This window comes from Lissotriton vulgaris, unplaced genomic scaffold (assembly GCF_964263255.1).
Source record: "Lissotriton vulgaris unplaced genomic scaffold, aLisVul1.2 SCAFFOLD_805, whole genome shotgun sequence".
In the NCBI taxonomy this organism is placed as follows: domain Eukaryota; kingdom Metazoa; phylum Chordata; class Amphibia; order Caudata; family Salamandridae; genus Lissotriton; species Lissotriton vulgaris.
In genome coordinates, this window is record NW_028245451.1 from 847,050 (window position 1) to 868,918 (window position 21,869).

Genomic DNA, 21,869 nt, shown 5'->3' on the forward strand with positions numbered 1-21,869 from the left:
ATTTACATAAGCCTTGTAAATAATGCCCCTATTCACGCAGCACTTGGGGTTAAATGGGTGTTGCAGTGGGCATTCCACCGCAACACCCATTGACGCTGCCCCATATTTACAAGGTACAGGGCGGGGCCAAAAAATACCGCCAGGGAATACATGGTCTTAAGCAGGAAATACGAAGGGAAATTTTTTATTACTCCTTTTAATTTGCTCTTTTTACTTTTGCGGCACTCTGCAGTATACATAGATAGAGCAAACCGCCTGTAAAGATTGTTTATGTGCAGGAAGGTGGCCCGTCCTGCACATGAACAAATGCCCCTGCAGAGCGGGCGCCCTAGCAAAATGGTGCTAGAATGCATGCGTTGGTGCTAGGTAGCTTTTTTAGCACCAGCAATAGGGTTAACGCAGGGGTGCTCCGCATTCTTGTGTATATTGCGCCTCCCTGCGTTTTGAAACTGTCGGAGCATGGTATAACCAATTTTGGCGTAACACCGCACCCCACCAGTTTCTTGTAAATATGAGCCTGTGTTTTGGGGAAATATATGGACCGGACTATCACGGTGTCGACTTAGCTTCAATTTCTGTTTCTTCTTTAAGCCTAATCATTCTAATATTTTAGACATTTTTGAACAATAGATAAGCTAATAGATCACCCAATCTGAAAAGGTTTTTCAGTGGAAAGCAAGCTCATGACTCAGAAAAATAGTACATATTACTACCAAACATACACACGATAAGTTGAATTGTCTGAATTCTCACCTGTGCAAAGGGGATAAACTTGAGGACATAGTTTTTTCCATTGGTGTTACCACTTGGCATTTTCTTTAACACACTGTGGGGCAGATTTCCAATGAAAGTGAGTCAGTGCATTCCGCAAGCCATTTGGCTGCGTGGCACTGAGTCACTTTCAAATCACAGGGATGCAACATATTTACAACAAGATGTCGCATCTCTGTGCTTCTTCCTGTGCTGACGCACAAACTGCTGCCATGCGCTGGCGCAGGCTCCTTTGCACCATGGTGCAAGGATGCCTGGGTCGTGGGGAGATTATTTTTGTGCAGGATGGGACAGGCATTTTCCTCTTTCAATGCAGGCTGTAGAACGCAGCATGCATTAAAGGAGGAAAACAACGAGGAGAAATAAAAATATTTATCCTTGCTGCGCCTCCCTACGTAGCATTCTCACGGATTTCCAGATTCACGATTCCTTGTAAATCTGGAAATGTGTCTCTCGTTCCATGGGTGTTGCCTGGGCACACCCACAGCAACACCCATGGAATGCCCCTTCCACGCAATGTGCTGCAGGAAAAGGGGACATATTTACAAGGACAGGAAAAGCCACACAGGGTGGCTTTTCCTGTCCTTGTAAATATGGAGCAGTACGATCAAAAAGTGACGTACTAGTGGCACAGGGGGCTTGTAAATCTGCCCCTGTGTTGTGTTAGGAATTTAATTCAGTGTGGTTTTAAGAACACTGCGACTGCGTGCAATTTCTGCCCTACACAAGGCACAAGGTAAAACCAGGAGCAAACAACGTTGGCACCCAATTTTACAACTTCTGAGTCACAGAATAAGGCCATTGGTGTCAGGGAGTCTCCCCACTTGTCAGAATGTGCAGTGCCAGCGTACACTGCACCCTGGGCGTCCTGTCCTTAAACCACCTGCAAAAGACAACACCACATCCTTCCCAGAGGCAAAAATGGCAGCGAAGGGCTGCGTCTGTAGGAAATGGGGAGGAAGGCGTATCGATTAAGCAATTATAATGAATTTTAGTGGAAATGTGTCCTTTTCATGACGAATTGGGAGAGAGGACAGGCAGGCAATGGATCAATGTAAGCTCCTTTCATACGAACTGTCATGGCAAAATCGACACCCAGATCAGACCGACAGGAGCCCAGCATTTATCTGGTAGGGGGGAGGTACAAGATGCTGGGTCTGGTGGTTTAGTGGACTAATGCATCCGCTATAGGGGGCTGTGTTTGACCTCATGGTCACAGGTTCAAATCTAGGTGGGTCTTTCATCCTCCTGAGGTCGATAAAATAAGTACCCTTTAGTTAGGTAACAATAAGCATCTGTTATTCGGTGCCAAGATACCCTTGGGTAAACGTGGATTTACAAATACACGTTATGTTATGTGAGGTACAAGCAAGCATGGTGTTTGAAGGAGGGGGTCAGTAAGAGGAGCATTGACTAGTGGACGTCCATGGGGTGGCTGGGGGTATTTCCCTCATCATTTTGCACCCCATTTGCACATCAGCCTTCATGTGTCCCCTTTTAGGAAACAGAATCATGTGCATTGTCTAATTGCAGCCAATGGTTGTATTATAACGAGCAAGGCAAGACTCCAAGAGAAAGAGAATGCATACGAAATCAATCAATCAGGGGTCTGTATAGCGCGGGTACTAACCCATGAGGGCCTCAAGGCGCTGAAAATGAAGATAAATAGTCCCTTCAGGTCTGCCTGCTACTTGTACAGAAATCCTGCTAATCCAGCAGGGGAGTCTCTGTAATGGCAGTCATTTTCTCCAGATCCTGCAGCTGCAGGGTCTTCGAAGCCCTCCAAAAATGAGAATGCTAAGGTCACTCTTAACCACAGCATATGGCACTTGGTCAGCTAAGGACAGCTAGCCTCTCACAGCCTACTTAGCTGTCTGTAGGAATGGGCAGGTAGTCAAGGCCTTCTAGGATGGTGCTGTAGGGCAGGTGTCTAATTCTGGCCACCGCAGGCAGATTAACCTCTTCGATGCTCATGACGGCTCCCGGCCGTCATGAGTCACGGTGGGCATGTGCTGATGACGGCCGGGAGCCGTCATGACCACGCCCGCGATCGGAATGTTCAGCGCTGCAGTGATGAGGTTAAATGGCTAGCATGATTCCCCTTTCACCTTTGTTGATTTTTAGATGTCTTGGGTATTGTAGGAAATGTATGAACAATTTTGGTAGCCCTATATTTTTTTCTGTGAATATATATAGTAGTGGATCTGAAGAGTTGTCTACTACCCCATGTTCAGCAGTATATACGACTAGACAGCACAGGGTACCCTGCTGAGTTAGGGAAATAGTTAGCAGTGATACCAAGGGTGATAAAATTAAACAAGAGCAATAAACAGTAAGATGGCCTCATCGTAAAAAGTGAAACGGGCCTTAAATAATCAACACCATGCCCCCATGGCTACACGTCCCAAGTGTACTACCTGACCCAGAATGCATTGTTGCTGATAATTTAAGGCCACAGCAGCAACTTTAGGTACTAGTGAAGGGAGCCAGTCATAGTGAACCCCAACAACAGCATCTCTGGATCATGACTGCAATGAGTCAGCATAGGAGGTTGGCAGGAAGGGGGCCAAAGCAAGGACATAACGCAGGGACTGGCAGCCCTGCAGCAGAGGGGGTCCCAACCCTTCAGGGGGCCCTCAATATTTCAGGGGGCCCATTCAGCCCAAAGCCCATGAATGTCTGTGAGATATGGAAGACTCACGTGCCCTTCATCACATTTTGCAGGGGGGGCATCATGTGGAGTGGTGTGGCTCACTGGTTAGAGGCTGCAGACCCGGAAGCAGAGAACGGCCCGGGACCAGGGTTAAATTCCTGACGCGGCAGGTTTGTGGACCAGGGTCAGCGGACTCGATAATTCTCGCCTCGGTGCCTACTCTAACCAGGGATCACACTCTGCAACTCTGGGCATTAGCTTGCCTCATCTCTACAACAGCCCTCCATATTCGCCGGGGATGCCTGGTTTCACCTTGGAGATACCCAGTAGGGACCATCTCACAGTGATAGCCAGGACGGGTTCCCCAGCGGTCTACAGCGCCACGACGCCTCAGGGTAGCAGTGCGCTTTACAAGACACATACATACATACGTTCCATTACGACAATGTCACAGAGTAGGGAGGAACAAGAGAAAGTGAACTATCCAAGTGGAGGAGGGAGAGCAACGCAGGAACTGGAGCAAGGTCTAACTACCTACGCAAGGCAGGAAGCTGTATCAGGTCTGGAGAACACGAGCAGTCTTAGCAAGCTGAACTTCGTACAGAAGAAGTTGCTTGGATAGTTCCCTCTAAGGATGTGCTTTTTTATAAGCATTTTCTTGATTGGTAACTTGTGTCAGATGTGCTGTGTGGATGTGTGAGAGACACAGTGAGAACCCTCCAGAAAGACCTGCACTATAAACACCGAGTTTCCTTGCTTGTGGCTTCCAGCTCCCTGCTTGGTGTTAGTGTTTTCCGGTGCACTCTGCTGTGTCGATCGCCACCTCACAAAATGGCCTTAGCTTTCATGTTGCTCTCTCCTGCTGCTGTAGCCTCCTCATGCTACATCTGCCCCTGTGGCAAGGCTGTGTGGGTGAGTAGGCACAGGCTTCCTGCAATGGGCTGGAGGTTTGATGGTGGACCAGCTCAGTCCTAACATAGATTCTAAGTATAGTACAAATAAATGAACTAAGTGCCTGATTACGAGTTCAGCGGTCATATTGCCATACCACCGCGGCGGCGGTCCCAAGAAGACAGCTGCAGCGGAGGTCTCCCACCCAAAATATTACAATGCCACTGATGGGCCACCAGAGGTGCTTCTGTGGGCGGAGAATATTTTTTCATGGGTGTATATTTTGACTGCACAAGTGTTAAATGTACAAATATGCATAACATTGTGAAACATTCCTACAATGAGTACTTTCCCATTGCTGGAGTCTGCTCCGTATGTGCCCACATGGGTCCTGTCAATGCGTAAATACTGACTTACCTGGATTTCAGCACCAATTGGGTCCTTTTCTTTGGGGTTCGCTTACCGCCAAGCTCGTAATCAGGCCATTAGTTGTGAGTGCCCAGCCAGATTTGTGAGTAGAGAGGACTTTAATAATAAATAAAAAATACACACATTTACTGTACAAATGTAACACAAACAATAGAAATGACACATTAAACAATGACCAAAGAGGCCAGAAGTTATAGATGTAAAACTGCATTGCAAAGTCACTCACTGGTGCTCTCCCGCAGGAGCAGGAGAGTCGAAGCAGCTGTGTGCCAAGCAGGCCGAAGAAGAGTGGATTGCCATCTCCCGCGCCGGCCCCCAAGCAGTGTTGGCCAGGTGGGGAGCTGGCTTGGGGCACATGGGGTTAGGCTCCTGCACAGCTTCGTGGTAGAACAGGTCTCGGTGCCCCCTTGAAGCTCAAGCGGCCCTTCTTTAAAATACAAAATAAAATAAAAGGTGTTTTGGCTGCCGTGCAAGGCAGTAACTAAAGAGAACAAAAAGCATAGCCTTGGGTGAAGTAGCCCTGCATAGTGCCTAACAGCACCCATTTTCATATTTAGCCCATGGTGTCCCAGAGGGCAGGGCACTGGGGTGCTACTTTTAAAGGGTTGTGGGGTCACTTCAGACAGTGGTAGTCCCTTTTAATGCAGGACCCTCCGATTTGTTAGTAGGAGTGCCACCCAAGTCTCACATGTGCATTGAATTCTGACCTGGGGAGACCTGCTTTCACTTTTTAAGCACTCCTGCACCTTGGACTTTTGCCCAACACGACTAGACTGCAGGATCCCCTCTGGGGGGGTCAATATAAGGGAGACAGACTTTACAACGAAACTATTACAACGCATGCCATTACATCGCATGTCGTTGCAACGCAAAAGGTGTGCAGCTTGACCCTGTTATATTGTGTCTGGCATATGTGAGGGTATCATAGACTTAGAGTGCATGGCTCGTAAGCGATGTGAATCATCAACAGGCTGTCACCATAGGTATTTGCACCTGCCATTATGTACATATTTGTAAATAAATGTGTTGTTTTGATTAGTGTGCGTTTAATAAATAATTTTTCCTTTCATAAGTAAAAACACTGACTAGACAAGTTTTTAGGCATTTTTGCTGGCATGCCTAAGGACTGGGGTATTAACCACATCACCTTTAATACTCTGCCTCGCTATCGTGAGACAGTCAGTTGTTTCAATGGGATACGTAGTTCCCAGTAGATGAAGTTTGCAAACTTATTACACACATCCTTCCCAACTAATAACTCATTTTAATGCAATAATGTTTGCTGTTCTCAACCATTGACTTTGCGAATACCTAAAACAATACAGCAGCAATGCAGATTTATTGTCAAATTGTTGACAGTGTACCTTGTAACCTTCAAAAGAACAATAACATCTTGGGTACATTTGGAAAGCTTCCCTACGAATACATTCCACTCATTGTTTACCATTGGCTTTGTGGTTTGTAACTCACATTTGCTTGCCTTCAGTTTGCTGGCTCTATTTGGTTTAGGCTGTCCAGTTTGAGTCCGTCCCTTCCCTTGCCTGAAACCAATTTTCTGTATTCTTCCACCAGTGCTAGATTTCTGTAAGCATGCCTCTAAAGTTTGTTCTTATCTTGTCGCATTTGCGGTGCATTCATACTCAGAACTCAAATGTCAGGCTCTGTCTTCCAGGGAACTTGGTGTTTTCTTTTCTTTCTCTTGCTTCAAAGTGGGAGGATTTATGTGACAATCATGCTGGCTACTTGAGGAGTGCTCGAGGAAGGCTGTACAATGTTATTTTATTTCTAGCAAACAGCAGAAGTTAAATGTCTGTAAATTAACTGTGCAGATATTTCTAAAGATATCAAAATTGGAACCGCAGAAAGGAAGCGCATTTTTGGTAATTCTGAAGTGTGGTGGAAACAAATTTATAATACAATCAAAACAAATAAATTCAGTAGGTGATGACATTTCAACACATTATCATTTCTGCGCTGTATACTTTTATCAGTAACACTATATGTCTGTGAAAATGTAAAGATCTTTTCAGTTAAAGATGTGTTGTCTTTAATTGCAGTGTGCTATCAAACCGAGCATATTCACTCTACGTTACTCCATTCTACTTTTCACAACTCCACACTATTTCACTCTGCTCAACGCCACTTCACTCCACACTGCATCACTGCACTCTTCGCTGTGCCATTCCACTCTATGCTACTTTAGTCTATGTTCTTTACTCTACACTCTACTCTATGCCAGTGCACTCTACACCACTCACTCCACTGTGTGCCACTCCACTCTATGCCACTCAACTCTGCACTGCTCTACTCTATGCTACTGCATTGTATGCCACTGCACTCTACTCTGCACCACTCAATACTATGCCACGTTACTGCACACTACGCCAATGCAATCTACGCCATTACATTCTACATCATTCCATGCCACTCTAATCTATTCTGCACCACTACACTCCACACCACTACACTCTACTCAACACTCCACCCTGCACCACTCCACTCTACTCAGGACCACTCCACGCTAAGCCACTTCACTGTACTCTGAAACACTCTACTCTATGCCACTGCAATCTACTCTGCTCCACTCTACTCTAAGCCTCTGTACTCTTTGCCACTCTACTTTACGAGACGGCACTCTATGTCAATGCACAGTACACCACTTTACGGAAAACCAATGCACTCTATGCCATGGCACTCTGTGCCACTGTACTCTGCATCACTGTACTTTATGCCACTTGATTTTATGCCAAAATACTCCTCCCTACGACACTACACTCTATGATACCCCACTCTATAATGCTCTACTCCTTTAAACTCTACTCCACGCTATGCCACTCTACAACACTACTCCACTCTAAGATGCTGTATGCACCTCCCTCTAAGCCACTCCATGCCACTTGCCTCCACTCTATTCTACGACACACTACTCCACTCTACTCCACTCCACTCTTTGATACTCTTTATGCGATTCAACTCTTCTACGCTACTCCACTCTATGCCACTCCACTATGGCAATCTACTCCGCTCCATGCACTCTACCTAACAATACTCTAATCCACTCTACGTGACACCCTCAATGCCACTGTGCTCTACACCACTCTACGACGCTATATGCCACTCCACTCTACGACACTCTATGCCACTCTACTCTACGACACTCCATGCCACTCCACTCTACGACACTCTACTCCACTGTAGGCCACTCAACTTACTCCACTCTACGGCCTTCCACTCAACGAAACTGTACACCCTCCACGACAATCCACAACACTCCACGCCACTCAGTGACACACCACTCCGCTCCACTTCACCCAATCAACTCTACTCTCCACCACTCACGGCCACTCCATAACAATCCACTCTATTCCACTTCATGATGCTCCATTCATTGCCACTGTTCTTTACCCCACTGACTGTTAGCCATGCTGAACAGCAGTCACGCTGGTGCACAACATGGCTATAAAATATTGGCAAAGCCAATAGCTCTTTTATAGGTGAGACGTATTGGATTTGCCAATCCTTGTTTCTTTTTGCTGATGCTATTAAGAAACAGCAATAAGCATTCACAGAGCTGAAAGGTCAGCTAATGTCTTTGAAAGTCGAGACCTATTTGCTTTGCCAATGCTTGCTTTGTACCGTGGTGCGATAATTTAGTGTACCTTTCCCCGTGTTAGTGCTGTCCATCCATTTTCACTGTTGCAAGAAAAATATAGCAAGCTCAGTCTACAAGCAGTTTCACCGTAGGAAACAGAAATCTAGTTTCTGGGAAATTCTAACTCTAAGAAGGAAATATCACACTATACTGGTAAGCGTGGCAATATTACACAAATAAAGGGAAAGCAGGAAATTCTGCAAACTATGCAAAGACTGAAAATCAGGGATTTTCCGAAACATTGCTTTGTTAACACAGATTTTAACCCCTCCCCTGCTGATGACGGAGCCGCTCCGTCATCAGCTACAGTTGAGCTGTGCTGATGACGGAGCGGCTCCGTCATGGCCCGGCCGCCGCGCCTGCGCGGCGCTGATTTCGCGCCTGCGCGGCAGGTTTAATGAGCGGGGCGGGTCATGACGGAACCGCTCCGTCACCAGCACAGCTCAACTGTAGCTGGTGACGGAGCGGTTCTGTCACCAGCATGCGGCGGCCGCGCGGCCGCCCCGCCCCTTTAGCGCTGCGGCGGAATAGCCGCCGCAGCGAAAGGGTTAAACACTGCGATACAGCAGGGCCGGACTGGCCCTAGCGGGCCCCAGGCATTTCCCCAGTGGGCCTGAATGATGGGGGCCAGTTTTGGACCGGTGGGGGCTGTTTTTGTTACTGGGGAGCAGTTTTTCAGCAGTGCTGCAATATTGGCCCTCTGTAACAAAAGCGCAGCCGCAGTATTCCCACCAGCATGCCCCAAACCTCCTACCCCTATTCCCCCCTGGGGGTCTTGTCCAAAGTAATATCCTGGGCCGGTCTGCGTTCCCAGTTAGGTCCTGCTACAAAGAATAAGTGAATGCATCGGTTCCTCAGAATGGGTCATATAGATAAATGCAAAGGGTAGAACACTAGTGACCTTCAAGTACTGCATCCTCCATTTTAAAAAGTGGAATACAAGTACTGATCTGATAAAACAAGTTCAGTTAAATAATAATTGTTGTTTGGAATCGTAAAGGGTGCATCTCCACTCCCGGGTTTTCTTGTCAGCCCCTCATTTTCAGAAAATATGGTATCGCCTAGTGGTGTGGATCTCATAAAGGTACCTTCATCAACTGTGCTCTATTGATTTCCATAAAAGCACTATCATCAAAAGAAAATCTTTAGGATTTCCTGCTTTTTTATTTTAGATAAGGCAGTGGGAACAATTTGTATTTTTAAGCAGGTGTCAAAGGGTTAAAGTGTTACTTTCGGGTTGCACAAATTAATTTACAAAACCTTTAGCGGCAGTGCTTTTAATGGGCAATGTCCGTCACTGAGTAAGTGCACTTCTTTAATTTGGAAGGGAAAGTACCTACACTTCTCAGCACTTTTACCATACATCTAATGGGGCAGTACCGGCACTTCTTAGCACTTAAACCATACATCGAATGGGGCAGTACCTGCACTTCTCAGCACTTCTACCATACATCTAATGGGGCAGTACCGGCACTTCTTAGCACTTCAACCATACATCGAATGGGATAGTACCTGCACTTCTCAGCACTTCTACCATATGTCTAATGGGGCAGTACCTGCACTTCTCTGCACTTCTACCATACATCTAATGGGATAGTACTACACTTCTCAGCACTTCTACCTAACATCTAATGGAACAGTACATGCACTTCTCAGCACTTCTACCATATATCTAATGCGGCAGTATTTGCACTTCTCTGCACTTCTACCATACATCTAATGGGACAGTACCTGCACTTCTCTGCACTTCTACCATACATCTAATGGAACAGTACCTGCACTTCTCTGCACTTCTACCATACATCTAATGGGATAGTACTACACTTCTCAGCACTTCTACCTAACATCTAATGGAACAGTACATGCACTTCTCAGCACTTCTACCATATATCTAATGTGGCAGTACCTGCACTTCTCAGCACTTCTACCATACATCTAATGGGGGCAGTACCTGCACTTCTCAGCACTTCTACCATACATCTAATGGGACAGCACCTGCACTTCTCAGCACTTCTACCATACATCTAATGGGGCAGTACCTGCACTTTTCAGCACTTCTACCATACATTCAATGGATGGGAGAGTACCCACTCTTCTCAGGAGCAGACACGTTCTGTAACTAGAGCACTTTACATTTCTATTTAAATGACTGTGGGACGGGGGGTTTCAGCTAAAATGCCACAGTGGTCTAAGAAACCAGGAGTGCCAATAAATAATGCTCCCATCCTTGCTTCAGATGTGAGGAAGATTTCTTTATTTGAATGCATCCTAACCCACAAACATGGTTCACCTAATATGCAATCGTGCTCAGCTGGGCTCCCCGCTGTCTGACATTTTGCCTCCCACATTAGTAGGAGATGCTATTAGCCACTTACATCATTGTGACAGCCCCAAGCATTAGCACGACCAGTCCTCCAATAAACATCAGGCTGCAAAGATTTGTTGTGGCCATTTGAGATTTGCATGCAAATGTCCCACGCGTGGGCTGACAACGCCAGAGGCAATTTACTAAACTCGTTACAGAGCCCACGCCTTGCAGCCCGTGGCAGGTCGAGGTCACCGAGAAATTGTGTTTGCATCTTCACGGGGAGTAGGTTTCCGATGATCAATATTGAATAAGAGTCAGGGGCACCGGGCACATTAGGCATTTCAACTGAGAAGCGGGCTCGTAAATTTATAGCATTGTTCTATGGTTTGCTATTACTTTTTAAACAGGCTCTCTCTCAGCGAGCGTGTGAAGAATTAAAAAGTCAATAAGAAATATGTTTCCCTTTCATTTGGGGGAATTTATGTTCCTTCAGCTATTGTCCAAGTCTCATAAAACGATTGTATGTGTTCAGGCACCTGTACTGCACAGGAAACAGACCGGAATACTGATTGTGTAATATTATTGGATGTCTTTGTCATGAAGAATGTCTTGCCAAAGCTTGGGAGAGGTTACACACTGTACAGCAGAAACATATGTGGGAATTGTATTCATTAACCCCTCCCACGTTTATGACGGAACCGCTCCGACATGGCACTCGGGTGGACTGTGCTGGTGACGGAGCGGTTCCGTCATGGCCCGCTCGCTGCGCCTGCGTGGCGCTGATTTCACGCCTGCGCTGATGTTCTAAAGAACAGGCGGGGCCATGACGGAACCGCTCCGTCACAAGCACAGCCCACCCGAGGGCCATAACGGAGCAGTTCCGTCATAAGCGTCGGAGCGCCGTGCGGCCGCCCCACTCCCTTAGCGTTGCGGCGGAATTGCCGCCGCAGCAAAAGGGTTAAGTGCCATAGTTATGAGGCCAGTTGCGTCACACTTGCACCATTGCACCACGCACCGTACTGCATGGGTGACGCAACTCAAAAATTAGATTTATGTAGCCGCACAAGGCCACCTTACGACTTCATAAATTCATAGCAGTGCAACACAACACAAATCGCTGCGTTGCGTTCCTCAGCCTGGTAAGGCGTTCCATGGGAGTTGTGCAACTTCCATGGTTTGCATACCCATGTTTAGCAAAGGTGGGGGACCTGGGAATGTGCCAGAAAGACAGGCCTGCTCAGGTGAGGCGTAGCAAGGAGTATCTTTATTTCTCCTTGTTACTTCCTCTTTCTATGTGTGCTGCATCCTGCAATGCACATAAAAGAGGAAAATGCCTCAGGGGATTGTTTTTGTGCAGGAAGGTGTCCCATCCAACATAAAAACAATCCTTCATGGAACACAAGCACCCTTGCACCATGGTGCAAGGGCACCTGCATTGGTGCTACCGCAGGGACAAAGGCCGGAATGGCCCGAATTCTTTTAAATACAGTGCATTCATGCCCTTTCCCTATAACGCAGGGCAGCAAGCTGACTTACTATGCAGCATTGCATTATTTTTCCATAAATATTGGCCTCAGTCCAGAAGTGTAATGCAGAATACAGCAGCCCCTGTAGCGCAAGAGGCCCCCTTATTCTGCCGAAGGCCAATGAAGATATTTAAGGCATAGTAGGCCATGGGGTTCTCCATCACATTCTGCAGGGGTGAATCCATTATGTTGTGTAAGATTACTGACTAAGCCATTCACTCTGTGCTAATGAAGAGCCATATGAGGGGCAGAGATTAAATGTAAATTGAACAGGATGTACAAAAGTGGGTGGGTGAAGCAGAACACCTGTAAAATGGTTTTACAGTACTGTAGAAAATTGGCTTACTGGTTGAGGGGGGTGAAACCCTACTCAAGCAGCAACCACAATTTCTATTAGGGTGAAGCGCAAGCACACTTCACATTAACCTGTGCTTGCAAAAAGCAGCCAGCCTTAACTTAGAGGCAATGTGTGAAGTACTGATGCAGGACACAAACAATAATAAAGTTAAGCCACAACACAAACATAAATAATCAAAAAGATACTTAGAGTAAAATGTAATACATTGAGACTAGGATGACAAAAATCCCATAAATTTATTTAAGTAAAAATAGTGCCTAAAGACACAAAGTGCCAACTGCGTTTTCTGGTCATGCCAGACCAGGACAAAGTCACACGTTCAGGCCGACCGTGATGGAGCCAGATACAGGGACCAAGTTAGGCCCCCTGAACACAATACCTTTTATCCTGGTTGCAGAGCGGTGAAAGATCGTATGTCGAAGGTGCGTTCTGCCAAGGCTTTTCTGAGGAGCAATGGGCGACAATGCGAGGTGCTGGGTCGAGAAAGCATAGCGCTGTGACGGTCCCAATGAAGCTGTCAATGAGGCTTGCATTGCGAGGCCCAACATTTTCATAGAGGATGCCACTGATTCAGGCTTGCAATACAAAGTCCTGCATTGCTGAAATGCATTGCACAGTGGTGGTTCCAATGTGAGGCTATGAAGTGATGGGTCATGCTGCGTCGGCTCGCACTGCGTCAGTTCTACTCATTAGATCACAGCTGGGCTGGCTGAGCCCAGCGGTGGTCTTATGGGTCCAAGGGTCCATTGGTGGGGTGGCACCATTTTGGGGGCATGACTCAAAAACAGGTAGATTCCAGGTGCTGGGTTCAAGTTGGTTGTCCCTGAGGCTCTGATCAGAAGGCCAGCCAAGTTTCTCTAGGAGTCACTCTGGTAGTAGTGGGATCAAGCTGCAGGTCTGGACTTTTTCACTCAGGCAGTGTGGCAGCGGAGTAGCATTCCTTCTTGCAGCATAACAGCACGGCAGTCCTTCTGAGTCTTCCATGGGTACAGAGGTGTACTAAAGAGCTGGATCTGAGGATCCAATATTTATACTTACCTGCTTTGAACTAGCAGCAGGTTTGGAGGTTTCCACCTTCAGAGGTGTTTAGAATTTCCTGCCTCCCTACCCTGCCCCAACTTGTCTGGGGCACAGAAGACTAGTGTCAAACCATTTGTGAGGGGGGCATTGGCTTTGTGATATGCATGTGTGGTATGTTACAGCTCCTCCACCCATCAAGTCAGAGATGGCCCTTCCTGGCAAGTATCCCCCTCTTCTCACTTTCTGGGAGTAATATACAAAGAGCTACTGCCACCCACACCTAATCATGTGATCCAGGTTACAGGATGCAGGCACCAAATGTTTGGGATGAGAAAATTCCAGTTTTCTAAAAGTGGCATTTTCAGAATTGTAAAATCCAACTTTACCATTAAAGAAGGTTTCAAATTACAATTCTTTTAGCACCAAACTCCACATCCCAAAGTGCTCCCAATTGAAAGCTGTCAATTATTGAATATAATAAGATAACCCTGCGTTATCCAATCAAAAAGGTAAGCCTTGCAGTAGTGACAAATAAATGTAAGAGTTTTTCCCTACCAGGGAATGTAAAAGTTAAAAGTACACGTCCAACCTTTTAAGCACACTTGCACCCTGCCGAATGAGCTGCCAAGGGCCTACCCTAGGGATGACTTATATGTATTAAAAAGGAAGGTTTATGACTTTCAAAAGGTTTATTTTGCCATGTCAAAAGGACAGTTTATAGCTGCACACACAGGATGCAATGACAGCCCTGAGACATACTTAAAGGGCTAATTAAGTGGGTGATGCAGGCCCTTTTGCATTTAATTTACAGGCCTATGGTACATGTAGTACCACTTTACAAAGGACTTACAAGTAAGTTAAATGTTTAAATTGGGTGTAAGCCAATGTCACCATGTTTAATGGAGAGAGCACACTACCTTTAGCACTGGTTAGCAGTGTTAAAGGGCACAGGCCAACAAAAATGAGATCAAAATGGAGGAGTAGGACAAACGTTTGGGGAAAGGCCACCCTAATTGGACAGGTCTATCAAGTACCATTGAGCAAATTTGATGTAGGATTACATAGTGAACAAATTGTCAGGCTACTTTATCGAACTTGGTGTCATCATCATGTTTCATTTCTATTTTACCCCATCCTGTGTAAAAGTCTTGCTTGATGTGCTCTGAGTTGAAAACCGGCACCTAGGTTGTCTACTTAGTGACGTTTCAGATAAATGGTGGAGTCCTGAAGAGAGTGGAGTCCACTGAACATGTTAGTTCAGATGAGTGTGCATCTGAACTAACTGAGCAGTAGTTCAAGTTAAGGGCAGGAGTTTAGATGCTATTAATTATTCTGTATATGTTTGGGAGATAACCAAATTCTAACGGTTCCTAGCCTTTATATACTATGATTTTATCAAGTGAGTAACATGGGATTAAAAGTGAGGTTGTTGTTTCCACAGCTAACAGTGTAACTCCCAGGCAACCTATATTCAAGTTTAAGTGCAGAACATTTGGTAAGGAGAAGATTTAGGTCAGGCATGGGAGTTCATTTCTGGTTTGGGGGGAGTTGATGTTAGGTGAGCTCCAGGTAGAGGGTGAGAGTGAAAGAGATGGTCTAGGTAGCTTCAAGCTGAGATGAGACTGATGACTTTAGTTTGATCACAGAGTTTGAGCCGAAGGTAAAGTTAACATTTAATTTGAAGGACAGATTTCATGTGGGTTGCAGATTTACTTTGGATTACAGTTTGTGTATGGAGGTCAGATTGTATATAGAGTTCTGTTTGAGGATTGAGTTCAGCTAAGCATAAAGTTCAATCTAAGTACGGAGTTGAACTTGGGCTTGGAGTTAAAGCGGATCTGGGAGTTCAGGTTGAGCGTGGAATTGAGGTTGCATGTGTAGCACAGGCTGAACATCGAGCAAATATTAATGATTGTGGAGGTCACTTTGAGAATGGAATTCATGTTAAGCTTTGAGTACAGATTGCGCATCCAGTTCTGGTTAAGAATGGACTATAGAGTGAGGGCCTTAGGTGCAGTTTGGAATTTTGGTTGGTCATGTAGGTCAAGTGGTAGAAGAGAGCCAATGTGAGAGTGCAATTCCAGTTGAGAGTGCAGTTCAAATTGAGGAATTTCAGTATGCATATCAGGTCTGTGCTACTATAGCTCTGCAAACTGGGTCAAGTACAGCCCTTTCTGCCCTTCACTCTCAGGATATCAAGGGCAAGCAGTAGCAGGCTTCTCAGGGAGGTAGTATGGGGGCTAAATCTTGAACCAAAGATACAAATATAAGATACAAAAACTCAAAATCCAGACCAGTGACTGTTTTTGTGTAAAAGAAAGGGCTTGTAAGTACACCACAGAAATAACTAATATGCAAAACGATATGATCAGAGGTGTAACTACCAAACAGTGCAGCAGGTGCAGTGGCACTGGGGCCCAGAGCCCTAAGGGGGTCCATTGAGCCCTGATAATACTTTATTCTTCTACCTTTACAGCAATCAAAGGGGCTCTATTCTCTGCTTGTACCAGGGCCTGTGGCATCTTTGCTACACTACTGAAAATGATTAAAGAAACTAGTGTGAGTCCTACACCCTCTCTCCAGGTCTCTCTCCCTCAGTTATGATCCCTCAGTATGCTGTAGCAGGGGCATAAGTTAGGGATGGGTGCAGATTATTTTATGCCGACACCACTGATTCAGATGCTCAGTCAGTTTGCTTGTTTTTACCCCTAATATTGATCTAGGCAGAAACGTGTCAAGTCCTCACCCTCAAATCTTCCGCGCACACCAGACTCTCTGTTCTGACGGTAGTCAGAGTCCTGTGTTACCCGCTTGTTGGTTGTTAAGTGTTGTGGTGGAGAAGTGCAGCACAACAGGTCTTGTGATAACAGTTATGGCACTTTCTGCATTTGTGGCCATCCTCAATAGCAGGGGTTTTGTAGCAAGGCATTTGCTGCCTCCAGGTGACTGATTGGGCTTTCTGGATGTGTCCCTGGTAGATGCAGCCTTTCCAGGAAACCACCCCTCTCTCTGCAGCCACACAGGATTATGGCTCTTGCTCCAAGCAAGGAATATCCAAAACATGAGCCCAATGAGGTGTGAGCTCTCCACACCTCGCTGTATCAGTCTTCTCGAATCAGAGGCAGGCAAAAGGGCCTGTCTGACCTACAAACATCCTCACCTTGAACAATAGAAACTACAGTCCAATCCCTGACTCTATTATCATCCAAATGGCAGTGCTCAGAAAGAAGTAAGCGGTACAAAAGGGGGTGGTGATGGACGGAGCATCTGAATCAATCAAGCACTCACACCCAGTCAAAAGATCTGGGTTTAATCCATCACCGTTCTTTAGCCCACTCTGCCACCCCAGTTCAGACATGGCTATATGCAAATCAGTCTGACCCTGTGCCTCATGGGAACAGTACAGCCCGAACTGCCAAGCCATGTATTCCCTGGACCGGAAACAAGCTTCCGAGGACCGGTTTCTGGCATTCCAGCCGTCTTCAGCCCGGCTTGCTTGAATCCAGTGGTAAAGTGAGTAAGGGACTCACGTCTGAGCATACCCTGCCACACTTATGGCGGCCAAAAGCGGTACAAAAGGGGGTGGTGATGGACGGAGCATCTGAATCAATCATACACTCACATCCAGTCAAAAGATCTGGGTTTAATCCATCACCGTTCTTTAGCCCACTCTGCCACCCCAGTTCAGACATGGCTATATGCAAATCAGTCTGACCATGTGCCTCATGGGAACAGTACAGCCCGAACTGCCAAGCCATGTCTTCCCTGGAATGGAAACAAGCTTCCCAGGACCGGTTTCTGGCATTCCAGCCGTCTTCAGCCCGGCTTGCTTGAATCCAGTGGTAAAGTGAGCAAGGGACTCATGTCTGAGCATACCCTGCCACACTTATGGCGGCCAAAAGCGGTACAAAAGTGGGTGGTGATGGACAGAGCATCTGAATCAATCAAACACTCACACCCAGTCAAAAGATCTGGGTTTAATCCATCACCGTTCTTTAGCCCACTCTGCCACCCCAGTTCAGACATGGCTATATGCAAATCAGTCTATCACCACTCCCTTTTGTACTGAAAGAAGTAAGCAGCAGCCCCTTCTGACCAGGTCTTAACAGCATTTTTAAAACTCCTTGCTAACAAAGCCTTCATGGAATTTCTAAATGAAGCTCTGTGTTCATTTTCCTCACTTCAGGGACTGTATCCCCACCCTACAGCCACATGAACGCAGGCAATACATTTCCACGTATGGGGAAGCGGTCCGCACCCTCCAACTTGAACCATGCCAAACTAAGGCCATCCAAGATGGATCCCACAGGGTTCAGTACTTAGGCATACTTAAAGTCCTACTACCATGCTAGTATCACATGCACACTGCACACGCACACAAGCAATCAACATGCTCACGGTATGTCTTTGCAAAGTTTAGAGTCTCACATAGGAGCAGACCTTTACACAAGAGTGGTAAGTAGACAACACTCTCGCTAACACAAACAGAGATGTTTGGTCAAATCACAAAACACATGCCGCCACTGCTGCATTATATGGTACACTCAGGACAGAGGCAGTAGTCCACTGTCTCTAGAGTGGGCTTGCTTGGCGTGTCCCACTAGGGACCGGTTCTAGCCCTCGCATTGTCAAGGAGAGGTCTAGGTCTAAGTGCACATAATAGATGACCTTTTCACCCATCTACTTTTAATCCCGTTCGCCCTGAACATGTCTTTCCTCTGCTTACTCCTCTTGCTAAATGAGTACATTCTTCAAGGGAGTTTATGGAGGTTGACCGTGTCTCGAATACCTCCAGCTTGACTTCATCTGTAATTCCCGGGAAAGTACATGTTTACCTGTGACTATATCTGTAATATAAGGCAGGCAGACTGACAAGAACAAGACTTTATTTTCATGGGCCCATGACCCAAAGCAAAAGATGAAAAACGCATGTGCAATGGGCATTTCTTAGATTGATCTTCACCAGTTTAAGCACAAATGCAGAATTTGTAGCTGTGCTTTTTTGTTGTTAAATGAAGCTCCTCCTCTGTCTTTGGATAAAGAACGCAAATGATGTAGTGCAGTTCTAGCACACCTTGATTTCTGTTTGGACATATCTCACAAACCTTTATTTTGTTCAATTAAACTGCTATTATGCCATTGGATTAAAAATGCAAATGATGTAATGCAAGTCTAGTAAAACTTGATTTCTGTCTGGGCATATCTCACAAAAATCTTGTGGCTAAAATGAAAATGGTGGTGATCTTTGTCTTTGGAAAATTGTTGCTTTCAAATTACAAATTTTCAACGGCCCAAAAGGCTCACTCGAAAAAGCCCACTGATATTTAACAAATGCCCATAGAAGGAACTTGTATGCCCTTACACAGGTTCCTGCAGGACAAAAAGTCGGAATAGCCTTTCCTATGAAAGAACTCCAGGCAGGGGGACGAGATCCCTGACAACTATGAACCTTCCTCCTACTTTTCCCTAACTGAGCCTTTCTTCTGTCAATGAGCCATTTCAGCATAGGTTAAATTGATTTTCTCCCTTCTCACAGAAAGTTATTTATGCACAGGAATGTACTCTTGATAGGGAAAACAATCCTCATCAATTCTTAATAAGAGGAAATCAAACTATTAACTGTGACCTGGAAACAAGCTTTAGTGGAAATTAAGCTGCAGTCAGTCCACTGTATCATCCAATGTCACAGTGTATGCCAACTAAATTTATCTCTAATTTGAGACTGGCCAGCCTCTACGTTCTTACTCTGTTGGTTCTCAATATGTCTATATGACAAATGGCGGTGAGTTCAATCCCCGGCATCATCAGTATTTTGTGTTGATGCGATCTTTTACTGTTTTGCTGTATAGCATAAAGTCTGACTAACACATCCATCCATCCATCCATCTATCCTCACTCCCTCTCCGTACCTGCACATGAAGCACTGCAGGTTATTAGTGCATCTTCCATGCTATGTAAAGATGATTTTCTCTCACCACCAGTGATGGTAGTCTATTGCATCAATTGGCATGCCTGACTGCAATTCCCACTTGAGGATTTCGGCAGATCCCACCACGGGATAAGGGGATTTGGGTTCTACAGGGGCTCTAGCATGATGGTGTGCGAAAAATACATGTCTGAAAAATTAGGCGACCTGGAAGTTATCGCTCAGGTCAAATTGAAAGAAGATAAATAGTGGGCCTGTTGAAGATGTGGTGGGTGAGGGTCGGAGAATGGCGTCAGCCAAGAGTGTGGATTAAACAAGAGTGGTCAGAAGTGTCAGGCTTACTGGGTTGTTTTTTATTATCCTTTCTTTGGTTGAAACAGGTGGCAGTTTAGATACTTCTGAGTTCAGCAGGAGTGCAAGTAAAATAAACAGTATCAAAGTTAGTATGAAGTTAGGCCTGAGTGTAACATTCTGCTCTTGGTGTTTGTGTAGTTTTTCCGCTCGCTTAGTGCGCGGAGTTCCGAAAAACTCATCTCCGCGTAGCGGAGTTTTTTCCTCACTCGCCAATGTTAAGTTGGCGAGTGAGGAAAATCTTACTTCAGACCACCTCTCGGTGAGATTTTTCAGTGTGGGCAGTTGCGGATGCCTGCTACCGTTCACGTTGAGAAACCTTCCGTTCGCGTTGAGGAAACTGCAGCTCGAACATCTACTTCAGAGGCACAAAGAAGCAGCTCCCTCTTGCGCTGCTCATGATGCCGTTTACACTGATTTTCCAGCGCAGGACAAACATCTGGCGCTAAAACTCAACACAAACAGCACAACCTTACATACTCTGCTGCTTGCGGATCTCCGCATAGCGCAGCAGAGTTTTTGGGTAACTTACGCAGATCTTCTCGAACTCTGTCCAGGCCTCCATGAAGTATAATTGCTATGTTATGTTACATGCATTTGTAGAGCACACATTCTGCCAACACAATTGTGAATTGAACTAAGGTTTGCTTTAACTGCAGAAGAATACCATAACTGTAAACATAATTAGAAAACACAGCAAAGATGCTCAACAATAAAAATAAAAGTAATATGACTTGTTTCCTGTTCCATCTCACTTCGAACTCCCCTAATGTACTGTTCATTGCTTTGTGATTCAGAGGCTTGGCATGTTGGTGAGCTCTGTGTAGTGTGCTCTCCAAAGTGTAACCCATCACCCCTTCTTTGTGGGACTAAATGGAATGTTCTTCTTTGGCAGATGACCAGAAGAAAGAAGCTCAAGAGGATTTTGACATTGACATGGAAGCTCCAGAGACAGAACGCGCAGCGGTGGCGATACAGTCTCAGTTCAGAAAGTTCCAGAAGAAGAAGCAGGGGAGCGATGACTCCTAGTACCTACCTCATCTTGTAGCTGAACTGTACACCCCAAAAAAATCTAGAGTGCTCTGTCAGGAAATGAAGATACTTAAATTAAAATGCATGTACAGAAGTCCTAACTATTTATAGCCCTGTAGGCAGGAAGACAGCAAGGATCTTGCTGATGACTGACTTGCAAAAGTTTATCTCAATTCTCATCCAATCTGTAAGCAGCTAATTCACGTGGTGTTGTAATAAAACATGGTTAAGATGAGTAACTTGTAGGTGTTTCCTAAACTGTCTTCTCTGAGTTTGTGTGAGGCTGCCTTTGTGAATTGTGGCCAGATGTTTGAGGTAATATTTGACCGTAGCCAGGAGGGAAGAAGTTATGGAGGTTGGGACACATTTCCAGCACTTTCTCGCTGCACCAAGGTTTCTAGACATGGCAATAAAACTGTTTCTTAGTTTCTGAGGTGCTGCTGCCGGGGTCAGGAGGGGTTCATCGCTGGATGGGGGAGGTCTGTTGTCTCCTTACCACTGCACGCGGAGTGTCTCCACAGACAAAATAGTGCCACTGGGTCAAAGGTTTCATGAAAGTTGTACATCCCTGTCTACCCACAGTGGAGTCACACTAGGCCCAAACACAGTGGAGAAAGTGTGCTTCTGCGGTGTGAGGCACAAAAAGTATTCATGTCTTTGAGAAGCCCAAATCAGGCAGTTTTAAGCGAGACCCCAATCAAGCATCTTTTCTTGAAGCACGATTCACCACTAACTGCCAACCAGACCTAAGCAATCAACCAATAACGAGACAAGCTCTTTTCTGACAGTTCTGATACACATACACACCAAGAAAAAATTCCATAAACAGCATCAACCAAGCAGATGCAGGATGAATACGATGAGCACAAATAGGATGATTCTTGGATCAACAAAAAGCACAAAATTCAAGTCAACTGGTTCCAAGATAAACAGGCCTCTGATAAACCCCAAT

At 45.7% G+C, this 21,869-nt stretch overlaps 1 protein-coding gene across 1 annotated transcript in view; it reads left to right on the forward strand.

The window, feature by feature from the left end:
* LOC147666417 (calmodulin regulator protein PCP4-like) overlaps positions 1–21,152 on the forward strand; it is a 191,349-nt gene extending 170,197 nt beyond the window's left edge. Inside the window, exon 3 of the mRNA XM_086949077.1 lies at positions 20,781–21,152. Coding sequence (XP_086805203.1) covers positions 20,781–20,914 — 134 coding nt within the window. The 3' untranslated portion in view covers positions 20,915–21,152. The remainder of the gene's footprint in view (positions 1–20,780) is intronic.
* Positions 21,153–21,869: the final 717 nt, after the last annotated feature.